At 63.4% G+C, this 11,586-nt stretch overlaps 2 protein-coding genes across 4 annotated transcripts in view; one reads left to right on the forward strand and one right to left on the reverse strand.

Moving 5' to 3' along the window:
- Positions 1–9,359, forward strand: part of FAM171A2 (family with sequence similarity 171 member A2) — a gene marked incomplete at its 5' end in the record, with an annotated part of 10,403 nt that extends 1,044 nt beyond the window's left edge. The window contains 8 exons of the mRNA XM_027909906.1: positions 2,731–2,958; positions 4,324–4,416; positions 4,501–4,659; positions 5,528–5,704; positions 5,831–5,947; positions 6,450–6,576; positions 7,318–8,598; positions 9,058–9,359. Of these exons, the coding sequence (XP_027765707.1) occupies positions 2,731–2,958; positions 4,324–4,416; positions 4,501–4,659; positions 5,528–5,704; positions 5,831–5,947; positions 6,450–6,576; positions 7,318–8,598; positions 9,058–9,112 (2,237 nt within the window). The remainder of the gene's footprint in view (positions 1–2,730; positions 2,959–4,323; positions 4,417–4,500; positions 4,660–5,527; positions 5,705–5,830; positions 5,948–6,449; positions 6,577–7,317; positions 8,599–9,057) is intronic.
- Positions 9,360–9,420: 61 nt separating this feature from the next.
- Positions 9,421–11,586, reverse strand: part of GRN (granulin precursor) — a 6,148-nt gene continuing 3,982 nt past the window's right edge. Inside the window, exons 10-13 of one of the 3 annotated variants that reach the window (XM_027909907.1) lie at positions 11,359–11,586; positions 10,383–10,625; positions 9,685–9,981; positions 9,421–9,598 (exon numbers count right to left, since the gene is read on the reverse strand). In XM_027909907.1, the coding sequence (XP_027765708.1) occupies positions 9,476–9,598; positions 9,685–9,981; positions 10,383–10,625; positions 11,359–11,586 (891 nt within the window). In that variant the 3' untranslated portion in view covers positions 9,421–9,475. The remainder of the gene's footprint in view (positions 9,599–9,684; positions 9,982–10,382; positions 10,626–11,358) is intronic. The other 2 variants (XM_027909910.1, XM_027909909.1) reach the window with 2 other exon arrangements.

The following is an 11,586-nucleotide window of genomic DNA, read 5'->3' on the forward strand; positions in this document are numbered from 1 at the left end:
CCCCGACACTCCCCGGTCCCCACACCCCCGTCCCTGCCCGCGCCAACCCTGCCGCGCCCGCGCCCCCCGTCCATCCCTTCCATCCATCCCCCTGTCCATCCTCCGTTCGCCCCCGGCTCTGTCTGTCCGAATGCCCCCCCTGTCCCCCTCCATCCCAGTCTGTCTGTCCGTCTCCCCCTCCCCGGGCGGTTCTGGCCACTGGCGGGCAGAGAGTGATGGGTGGGGGGTGGGTGGAGGGCCTGGGCCGTGCCAGGGGGTGCGGCTGGGTGGGTGGGGGGTCATGAGCAGAGCTTGGGGGGGATGAGAGGCTGGGGGTGGTCTCAGGCCTTGGTGTACAGAATGGTGGGGGGCTGGTCCTGGGCAGTGCCGAGGGTGTGTGATGGTGGGGGGGGGTCACCAACCAAGGGGGTGAAGGAAGTTGGGTGGGGATGATGGACAGAGCTTGTGGATGCAGGAGGGTGGGTGGGGGTCCCATGCTGAGTGGTGCACGATGGTGGGTGGGTGGGGGTCTTAAGCAGCACCCAGCGGTGCAGGATGGTGGGGAGTGCATTGGGGAGGCAGGGTAGGCCTTGGGGTGCAGCGCCACTGTGGGGTCCCTACAGCTCACTGTGACCCCTCACCCTCAGCCCAAACCCTCTTGGCAGTGCCCCTGTGCCAAGGTGAGGCGTGTCCAGGGATGAGGGAGGTCCTGTCTGTGCTGGCTCAGCTCCCCAGTGGCATCTCCCCTGCCCGTCCCTGTCCCAGCAGGGTGACAGCAGTGACGGGGCTCCCCACTGCCACCCCAGGGCCTGGCACCCCCACCCATCCTTCATGGGACCACGGGGTCAGACTGGGAGGCACTGGGGTCAGACTGGGAGGCACTGGGGAGTCAGCAGCGGGGCCAATGTACCCCGTGGTGGCCGTGCCAGCCTCTGGGGACCCCTTGGTGAAAGTGGGGGGACAGACAGTGGGGAAGCCGCAGCTGTACCCCCGTGCTGGGGGTGGCACCATTCAACCCCCCCTTTCCAGAGGACAGCGGGGTGGCCGTTGGTGACAGCTGTCCCCCGGCAGCTGCGGGTGGCCGGCTGTGGCCGCGGGGACATTCCTGCCCCTGGGTGCCGGCTGTGCCTGCTATGCGGGACCCCCGCCCGGTGCATCCCTGAAGCAGCTGCCGGGAATTCTCCCCCTCACCCTCTGCCACATCTGGGCCACATGTGGGCGGGGGCGGGGGTGGGCTGGGTGGTGTGTGGGGGCTCTGGGGGGGCAAGGGCTGCGGGGGGACAGGCAGGGGGTGCCGGGAGCCCCGGGGCGCGGGATGAAGGAGGTCGTTGCCTGGGTGACGGCGCCGGAGCCGGGACCGCTGCCAAAGGCTGCGGATCATGCGCAGGAACGGCGCCGGCTCGGGGGGGCCGGGGGCACACCAGGGTTTAGGGTACCCCCTCCCCCTCGAACAGGGCTCACCCCTCCCCTGCAGCAGTGGGGGACCACCCCCTGCACTGCTGGTGGGGCCCGCTGGGGTCGAGACCCCCCGAACTTGTGATACATGAGAGTGGCACCTTGGGGGGTGGCCCTGGGTGGCCCCTGGTGTGGGGGGGATGTGACTGAGTGCACCCACCCAAATGGGCATGACTCCCTGGGGCCATGATTCCCCCCCAGGGGGAGTGCAGGGCGGGCAGAGAGAGGGGCACAGGGGTGGTGCCCACATCAGCCGGGACAGTGTCTCTTGCCTGCTGGGGGGCACCTGTGACCCAGCTGGGAGGTGGCTGTGACCTGCTGGGATGGTGGCCACTGGGATGGGTCCTACCACCTGCTGGGATGGTGCCCGTGACCCGTCAGGTTGGTGGCTGTGACTGACCAGGATGGTGCCCATGGCCTTCTGGGATGGTCCCTATCAGGGTGGGTCCCACCATCCTGCCAAGATAGTGACCATGGACCACCAAGGTGATGGCCATGACCCGCTGGGACAGGTCCCAACACCTGTTGGGATGGTGCCCATGACCCATCAGTACAGGTCCCATCCCCTACTGGAATTCTGGCCATGACCCACTGGGCTGGTGGCCATGATCCACCAGGATGTGTCCCACCACCTGTTGTGATGGTGGCCTGGGACCTCCTGAGATAGTGGCCTCTGACCCCCTGGGCTGGTGGCCATGATCCACCATCTGCTGGGGTAGTGCCCATATCCCACAAGGATCGTTGCAATGACACACCAGGACAGGTCCCACCACCTGTTGGGATGGAGGCCATGACCTGCCAGGATGTGCCCCACCATCTGCTGGAATGGGGGCCTGTGATCCCATGAGGATGATGACCATCACCCATCAGGACACATCCCATCACCCATTGGGATAGAGGCCTAGGACCCTAGAACCCCCCCTGGATGGTGCCCATGACCCAGCAGGACAGATCCCACCACCTATTGGGATGGTGGCCACGACCTGACAGGATGTGTCCCACCGCCTGCTGGGACGGTGGCTTGGGACCCCAAGGATGGTGGCCAGGACTCCCTGGGATGGTGGCCAGGACTCCCTGGGATGGTGGCCATGACTTGCTGAGATGGTGGCCATGACCCATCAGGGCGGTGACCAGGACCCACTGAGAGAGGTCCCATCAGCTGTCAGGATGGAGGCCCTGAATGGTGACCCTGTACCCCCTGGGATAGTGCCCACCCTCCACCAGCTGTGCCCCCGTGGGTTGGTCCCACTGCCAGGGTGATGCCACGTTCCCCCTGAATCCCCATTTGCCCCTCAGAGGTGCTGCTGCGGGTGCAGGTGTACGAGAGCGGGACGCTGGCCCCGCTGGCGCAGGCCGTGTTGGACGTGTTCGGCGCCCGCAGCGCGCTGGCGGCCGGGACCACCGACCACACGGGCACGGGGGTCCTGCCCGTGCCCTACCGCCTGGGCTCCTGGCTGCTCGTCACCGCCGCCCGCCGAGGATACGTCCCGGCCTCCGCGCCCTGGCGCGTCACCAAACTGCCACGTGAGTCACCGCCCGTGCCCCCCCCGGGCTCAGGGTGCCTTGCTGGGGGGGGATCTGAGTCTGACTGGGGGGTCAAATTACTTTACTGGGGGGGTTTGAGTCCCTATGAGGGTCCCCAGGCCCTGACTGGGGGGGCTTTGAGCTCTGCTGGGGGGACACAATCCCTTACTGGGGGGCTTAAAGTCTGCTCGGGATTTTAAATTCCTTACTGGGGGCACTTTGAGTCCACATGTGGGTCCCCAATCCCTTACTGGGGGGCTCTGAATCTCACAGGGGGTTCAAAGTTCCTTACTGGGGGGTTTCGAATCCACATGTGGGTCCCCAATCCCTTACTGGAGGGCTTTGAGCCCCTAACGGGGTTCAGAATTCCTTACTGGGATGTTCTGAGCCCTTTTGGGGGGGAACCCTGATTCTTCACTGTTGGAGTTGTAGATCCCTTACTGGGAGAACTGGTCCCTTACTGGGGATCACAGTTCCTTAGGGGAGGCTCCGAGCCCTAAACAGGGTCTCACATTCCTCCCTTATTGGTGTGGGGGAGTTCCAGTCTCTTACTGGGGTTCCTTGATCCCTTACTGGGGGACCTTCTGCCCCTTCCTGAGGATCCTCAGTCTGTCCGAGGGGACCCCACTCCTTTCCTAAGTCCCTGATTCCTTCCTGAGGACCCCCAGTCCCTTTGTGGAGAACCCCAATCCTTTCCTGGGACCCCAATCCCTTACTGGGGACATCCAGTCCCCTACTGAGGCCTCAGTCCCTTCCTTATGGGGGACTCCAAAGAGCCTTTGGGTCGAGAGTTTTTTACAGAAGGGTTTTTGGGGGGGTCTGGCCCCTTTGGGAGGGGACAACCATGTCCTGGTGGTCCTAAGTCCCCCCTTCCTAGGGTGGGGGGGTTGTAGGGCCCCCTTGGGATGGGCTCTAGCCCTTGTCCCCAGGGTGGGAGGGTGGCATCAGTGGGACCACCTTGGAGGGGAGTGGGACATGTGGGGGTGGGCAAGGGGGGTGGGGATGGGGATCCAGGGATGGGGATCCAGGGATGGGGGTGTGCAGGGATGGGGGTGTGCCGGGATGGGAGGGTACAGGGATGAGGATGGAGGGGTGTAGGGAGGGGGTGCACAGAGATGGGGGTGCAGGGTTGGAGGGGTGCAGGGTTGGAGGGGTACAGGGATGGGGGTATGCAGGGAGTACCCCCACCCTGCCCACTGCCTGCCACCTCCTGTCCCTGTCCCTGTGCCCACCTCTTGCTGCCCTGGCCCCCCTTCCCCACCCTCTCTGGGGAACCCATCGGTCCCCCCAGTCCCCCTTGCCTTGAGGGGTCTGTGTGTGTAATTGGGGTCCCCCCATCACCCCTCCTCCCTGCCCCCCTTGCAGTGTACGCCTCCATCAGCCTCTACCTGCTCCCAGAGCGCCCTGCCACCCTCATCCTCTACGAGGACCTGGTCCAGATCCTCCTGGGATCCCCAGGTGAGCCGGGGGAAGGGATGTGGGTGGGAGAGGGTGGCACCGCCAGCTCCCCTGGGTGCTGCCACCCGCGCCGTGTCCCCGCAGGTGGCCGTGGGCAGCCGTGGGTGCAGTTCCCTCGGCGGGCAGCCCGCCTGCCCCGCAGTTCCACCTACAGCCAGCTCGCCGCGTCCCTCACCGCCGCCTCCGGCCCCAGCCTGGCCCGCGCCTTCCCCGCCTTCCTCGGCACAGAGCAGGACGGCACCGGTATATTTTTTTTTTTATTTACTTTTTATTTTTCCTTTTAAATGTATTTATTTTCTTTATTTTACTTTGAGTTTGCGTCTATTTTTTATTTTATTTTTATCTGTATGTTTCTTTTTATGTTATTTTTTTAATTTATTTTTTATTTATTCTCTTGTGGTTTTTTCTTTTTACTTTATTTCTATGTTTATTTTATTTTTATTTTTAAATTTTAAAATTTATTTATTCTATTTTGTATTTTTTATTTTTATGGTTTTTTTTTATTTTTATGTTTATATTTTTTATTTTACTTTTTATTTTATTTTATTTTTTATAATATATTTCTTTTAAATTTATTTTTGAATGTTTTGATCTTTCAAATTTTTATTTTAATTTTGTTTTACTTGTGCGTTCGTTTTTATTTTGTTTGGATTTTAATTTTTATTTTTAACGTATCTTTTATTTTTATTTTTATTTTATTTTTATTATAATTTAAATTTAATTTTATTTTACTTTTATATTTGTTTTTTTATTTTATTTTTATTGTTTCTTTTAAAAATAATTTTTAATTTAATAATTTTTTAAAATTTTATTTTTATATTTTTTAAATTTCTATTTTATTTTTAGTGGGTTTTTTTTACTTTATTTTTATTTATTTTTATATTTTTAAAATTTCTATTTTATTTTTTTTTTTACTTTATACTTATTTTTATATTTCTTAATTTTCTATCTTATTTTTATTTTTTAAACTTTATTTTTATTTATTTTTATTTATTTTCATTTATTTCATTTTATTTTGTAATTTTTGTACACGGGACACTGTTGCCTTGTTGGGGGGGGGTGTCACCCCGTGGCGTGTCCCCTCCTGGACGTCCCCTCGTTGTCCCCGCAGCCAATGGCACGTGGCTGGAGCTGGCGCCGGTGGCGGCTCTCAGTGTTCACCTGTTCACCGGTAACGGGACCGAGGTGCCGCTGGCCGGCCCCGTCCATCTGTCCGTCCCCTTGGCCCCCGAGGCCGCGGCCGTGGTGGCCACCAGCGTCCCGGCCTGGAGGTTTGACCCCAAGAGCGGTGAGTGCTGGTTTTGGGGGGGTTCTGGGTGGGGGTGGGTGGTAGAAGGGTGACACGGATGGTGTGTGTGTGTGGGGGGGGTGTGATGAGTTTGGGGGGGTCTCAGCCCGACGTGTGTCCCGGCAGGGCTGTGGGTCCGGAACGGGACGGGGCTGATCCGCAAGGAAGGCCGGCAGCTCTACTGGACATTCGTCTCCTCCCAGTTGGGATACTGGGCAGCGGCTCTGCCCTCCCCCAGCACAGGTGAGTGTGCCCTCTCCCTGGGCATTTATTCAAAGCACCTTAAATGGATTTTCTGAAAGTGGGAGAGTGGGAAATGCATCATGTGCCACCTTTAGTGGGTGCCACCAACCTGAGTCCTCCTGGCCCTGGGGACAGACTGTCTTGGGGGTGCTCTGAGTGGGGTGGGGTTCCCTTCTGACCCCACCATCTCCAGGGCTGTCTGGGGGCCTGGCATCCCCCTGAGGTGCTCTGGTGGGAGGGGGTTCCCCTCTAGCCCCCCTGTCCCAGGGCTGTCTGAGGTGGGGGGGAGGTCACAGCCTCCTGGGGTCTCTGGTGGGGGCTTCTCCCCCTGACTCCCCATTCCAGGGCAGTCTTTGGGGAGTGGCACCACCCTGGGGTGCTCTTGGTGGGGTGAGGGTTCCCCCTTTGATCCCGCTTTCCCCAGGGCTGTCTAGGGGGGCAGTGGCAGCCCCCTGGGGTGCCCTTGGGGGGGTTGTTGCCCCTCTGACCCCGCTGTCCCCAGGGCTGGTGGCGATGGCGGCGGGTGTGACGGACATCACCACCTACCACACCATCTTCCTGCTCACCATCCTGGGTGCTCTGGCCCTCCTCGTCCTCATCCTCCTCTGCCTCCTCATCTACTACTGCAGGTTAGCACCCCCCTGACCCTGGTGGGGGGTGGGAACACCCCCCTGCCTTGCCCCCCAGCCTGACATTCCATGTGGGAATGGGTGTTCAGCACCCACTGGAACCCCTGGGTGCCCTATAGCTGGGGGGGGACATTCCCTGGCATCCCTGGGTGCCCTATGGCTGGTTATGGGGAGGGGGCACCACCCCATGGCACTTGGAAATGGGGGGCACGACCTCCCAGCACCCACTGAGGAGGGGGCACCACCCTGTGGCACCCCCAGATCCCCTCTAACTGGATTTATAAGGGGGGAACTGCCCTCTTGGCACTCCTGGGTGCCCTAAAGCTGGGTTGGGAAGGTGGACACCAATCCCCAACACCTCTGGGTGCCCTGGAAGTGGATTTGAGAGACAAACACCACTCCTCAAAACCCCTTGGACACCAATCCTCAGCACCCCCTGAGTACCCTCTAGCTGGACTGGGAGTGGGGGACACCAAACCCCAACACCCCTGGGTGCCCTAGAACAAGGTTGGGAGGGGGGGCAACCATCCCCAACACCCTTGGGTACCCTTCACCAGGATTTGGGGGAAACATACCACTCCCTAATACCCTAGAGATGATTGGGAAGGGGGTACACCACTCCCCAGCATCCCTGGGTACCTTGTCGCTGGCTACAGTCCCCTCCTCCAGCTCCCTCCAGCGGGGGGGCTGTTGGGGGACCCGCGCACCCACGGGTGCCCCCCCCGAATCTCCCCCCCGCAGGCGACGGTGCCTGAAGCCCCGTGCTCAGCACCGCAAGCTGCCGCTGCCGGGGCCGCTGGACGGGGCGCGCCGGGACCAGGCGACATCCGTGTCCCAGCTGGACCTTCTGTGCGGGGGCAGCCACCTGGAGACCGCCTCCTCCGGGGGGGACACCGACCTGCCCACCCCCAGCCTGCCCCCCTCGACCCGCGAGCTGACCCCGGCCCGCCCGGACTTCTTCCAGCCGCCGGCCCCCGCCCAGCTCCGCGCTGGCCCCCGCGGGACCCCCGCGGCCACCCTGGCCCCCCGCCGCCGCCAGCCCCCCGCCACGGAGGACTATGGGCGCCCCGGAGAAGCCTTCGGCCTCAGGGCCGCCCGCTCGGTGGACGGGCTGCAGCCCCCCGAGGAGCAGCATCCCCGGGGCACCCCCGCCTTCCCCCCGCGGCCCCCCTCGCCCTCGGGGTTCTCCCGCTACGGAGGGCAGCCCACCGAGCACCCGCTGCCTGAGCCCCCGCCCCGCCCGCCCTCGCTGGCACCCCCCGGCCCGCTCCTTCTCTGCGGGCCCCTGGACCGGGGCGGGGGTCCCGAGGATGTTTACCGGGGGGTGATGCCCACCCTGCTCATCCCCGCCCGATACATGCGCCTGGCGCCCGGCGAGCCGGAGGGACCCCCCGAATCCGATGCGGGGTCCAGCTCCTCGGCAGCCACGTCCGCCCCCCCGGCCCCCCCATCGTCCGGGCAGCCCTTTGAGGAAGGGGAAAACTGGGGGGCTGCCCGTGCCCCCCAACCGGTGAGCGGCTCGGTGGCCATCCCGGTGCTGCTGGACGGGTCGGCGGTGGCCCAGCTCAACGGGGAGCTGCAGGCGCTGGCGGGGCAGCAGCTCCTGGAATTGGGAGGTCCCCCCCCTCCCCGAGCCTGGTTCGTGTCCCTGGACGGGCGTTCCTCCCAGGTCCGGCATTCCTACATCGACCTGCAGGGCAGCGAGAGGGGGCCCGGCCCCGCGCCCCCCGCCCGCCTCCCCCGGGCCGCCGCAGGTGGGGGGGAGGACGGGGGGCCCCGGCCCCCCCTGCCCGCCCCCTCCCCCGAGGACAGCTCGCTGGCCCCCTTGCTGGAAGCGGGGAGCGGGGGGCGGCGCGGGGGGGGCAGCGGGCGCAGCAGCGCCAGCGAAGCCCCCCGAGACTCCCTGACCAGCCCCGAGGAGGAGGCGCTGACGGAGGCGGGCGATGGGGGGGACGAAGGCGGCGACCGCAAGAGCCCCTGGCAGAAGCGGGAGGAGCGACCCCTGATGGTTTTCAATGTGAAGTGAGTGTGGGGAGGGGGGGGGGGCACGTCCCAGGGGTGCTGGGATGGAGGGTACACCGCTGCTGTCATCCATTCCATCGCCGGTGTCCTCTCCCGTCACTGTCCCGTCCCACTGCCGTGCCGTGCCGTGCCATGCCACACCATCCTGTCTTGTCACTGTCCTCTCCCACCTCCATCCCAGCCCACCATCCTGTCCCATCCCACCCCTACAGCACCCTGCCACCCTTGTCCCTTTCTGCCACCACCCCTCCCTGCCCCTGTCCCTTGCCCACCCACTCTCCTGCCAGGGGAGGGGGCACAGGGACCACCACTAGGCCTCCTCTGTCCACATCTGCTTGGGACCCCTGCCCTGTCCCCTCTGTGTCCTCCTTGCGACATCCCCTGTCATTTGGGGGGTGGGAATTGCACATTCCATGTGCCCCCCGGTCCTGAGCCGTGTCCCTGTTTGCGTCCCTGCAGGACAGGGGGGGCTGGCACTGCCCCCCGAGCCAGCGGTGCCTCCAAGCTGCCGTAGGAGCCTGGGGGGTCCCTGTCCCTGCCCCCCACCTCATCCCCCTTTGGATTTTAATTGTGTTTCTAAACGTTTTCTACGTGGTGAGGATGAAGAAGGGCCAGTGGGGGCCGGGCCGGCAGCGGGGGGGGGGACACACGGGGACCCCCCCAGGTGCCAGGCTGGGCAGGGAGCTGCTGCCTGCACCTGCCTGCACATCCTGCCTGCTCCTTAGAGGCATTAATATATTAAACACACAAAATCCCCCCCAGCCTCTGCCTCCTGCCTCCGTTTCCCCCCCCACACACACACACCAGCACCAGGGGTGGGGCTCCTCCTACAAACCGTTTATTGGGGTGGCGGCACTCAGGGTGGGAGGGGGGGGCATCAGAGCAGCTCCCTGGATGGGGGGGAGGGCAGGTCCCAGCGCTGGGGGCTGCACCCCCAGCCCCCCCCCGTGCAGCGGGACCCCGCGGGGCAGCAGTGGCGGCCGTCGGAGCAGCAGGAACCCTGCGGGGCGGGGGGAAACACACGGGGTGAGGAGGGGAGGGGGTGATGCCACCCAGACCCCCACCCTGGCGTGCCCTCCCACTAACCTGGGCGAAGGGGCAGCACCCCCAGGAGCCCCCCCGGGCCCGGCAGCACCGCTGCCCCCCGCGGCAGGAGCTGGTGGCACTGCAGGGCACGGGGGCACCTGGGTGGGCACCGGTGGCTCGCAGCGGGGCGGGGGGCACGGGGGGTGCCCAGCGCAGGGGGGAGGGCGCCCCACGGGGGTCTGCAGGCGCTGGAAGCAGCGGGGTGGGCGCCAGCAGCAGTTTCTCACAGCTCTCGGTGGCCACGTTGCAGGTGTAGCCCCGGGGGCAGCAGTGCTTGTGGTCCCCACAGCAGACGGCCTGGAGAGGGGGGAGACACAGGACAGGCTGGGAGCAGTGGGGGACACAGGTGTTCAAGTAGCAGGGACCCAGGTATCTGGGGGATTCAGGTGTCTGGGTACCCAGGGAGCTGGGCATTTGGGTGCTATCCCGACCTCCCCACTCCGTGTATCCCATTGCACCAGCAGAGCCCCAGGGACGGTGCCAAACCCTGTCCCCAAGGTGCCCGCAGAGCCTCCGTGCAGGTTGGGGCAGTGACAAATGTGGCAGTGACAAAGTTGTGGGACTCCCTTTCCCTCCCAGCCCTGCTTGGCACCAAAGCCACGCTCTGTCTGAACCCACCCATTCCATGCCCAACACCTCGTGCCCTGGGACCCCCACCCCACCCCTGGGACCCCCATACTGCAGGGACACCCCCGGACCTGCTCGAGGGGGCAGCACCCCCAGGTGCCCAGGCTGAGCCGGCAGCACGTGCTCCCGTCGGGGCAGCTCGTCTCCTCGTCACATGTGACATTCCCTGATGTCACCTGTCCCCCTCGGGGCAGTGCCAGGGTCTTCCTCACCCAGGGCAGGCTGGGGACCCCCCCCTGCAGGCAGCTGCCCCCCTCGGGGTCACAGGTGTAGCCCTGGGGGCAGCAGTGCACATGGTCAGAGCAGCAGACGGCCTGGGGGGCAGAAAGTGGGAGCTTGAGCATAGGGGAGCTCCACCAGGGACCCCCCAACTTCATGCTGGGGACCCCAGGGGACAAACGTGCCCCCTCCTGTCTGTTCCTGCTGTCCCCAGTCCCCCCTGACCCAACCTGGTTTCATCTTCACTATGAGGGGGCACAGATAGAGGGACCCCCTCATGATACTTGTCCCACATGAAGGTCCCTGAGCACCCTGGTGGCTTTGTGTCCCTGGATCACCTCCTGCCACTGGAGCCCCAAACTGGTCCCAGTTAGCACAGAGGGTCACATGGTGGTGGGAGGGAGCAAAAGGGCCTCATTCCAGTGGGACACTGGGGAGCAGAGCCCTCCCCATTCCTCCTCGGGGACAGGGGACATGTGCCCTCATCCCTCAAGGATCAAAGGGTCATCTCGCTTTGTCCTTCCTAGGGGAAAGGGGACAATGGCCTTTGTCCCACCAGGACACAGGGGAGCCCCACTCCACCCCACGGGGGAGTGGGGGGGAAAGAAAGTGGCCGTGTCCTGTTGAATGTCCCCGTGTCCCCCATCCAGCTGCTCCAGCCACCTGGGGTCCCCTGAGCCTTGTCCCCCCCTCCAAGGTCACCCCTGGAATCTCAGCCCTGGGTGAGATCCTCACCCCCCTGGGTGTACCACCCTGGCCCCCCACCCCGCTGGGGACCCCACCGTGTCCTTGTCCCCACAGTGGGGGGGTGGGCAGAGCCCCCCAGACCTGCTCGAGGGGGCAGCACCCCCAGGTGCCCAGGCTGGCACGGCAGCACGTGTTCCCGTCGGGGCAGCTCGTCTCCTCGTCACACTTGACGTTCCCTGATGTCACCTGTCCCCCTCGGGGCAGTGCCGGGGTCTTCCTCACCCAGGGCAGGCTGGGGACCCCCTCCTGCAGGCAGCTGCCCCCCTCGGGGTCACAGGTGTAGCCCTGGGGGCAGCAGTGCACGTGGTC

This window comes from Empidonax traillii, unplaced genomic scaffold (genome assembly GCF_003031625.1).
Source record: "Empidonax traillii isolate 1590-97213 ecotype Southwest subspecies unplaced genomic scaffold, ASM303162v1 scaffold2509:size30479, whole genome shotgun sequence".
Classification (NCBI taxonomy): domain Eukaryota; kingdom Metazoa; phylum Chordata; class Aves; order Passeriformes; family Tyrannidae; genus Empidonax; species Empidonax traillii.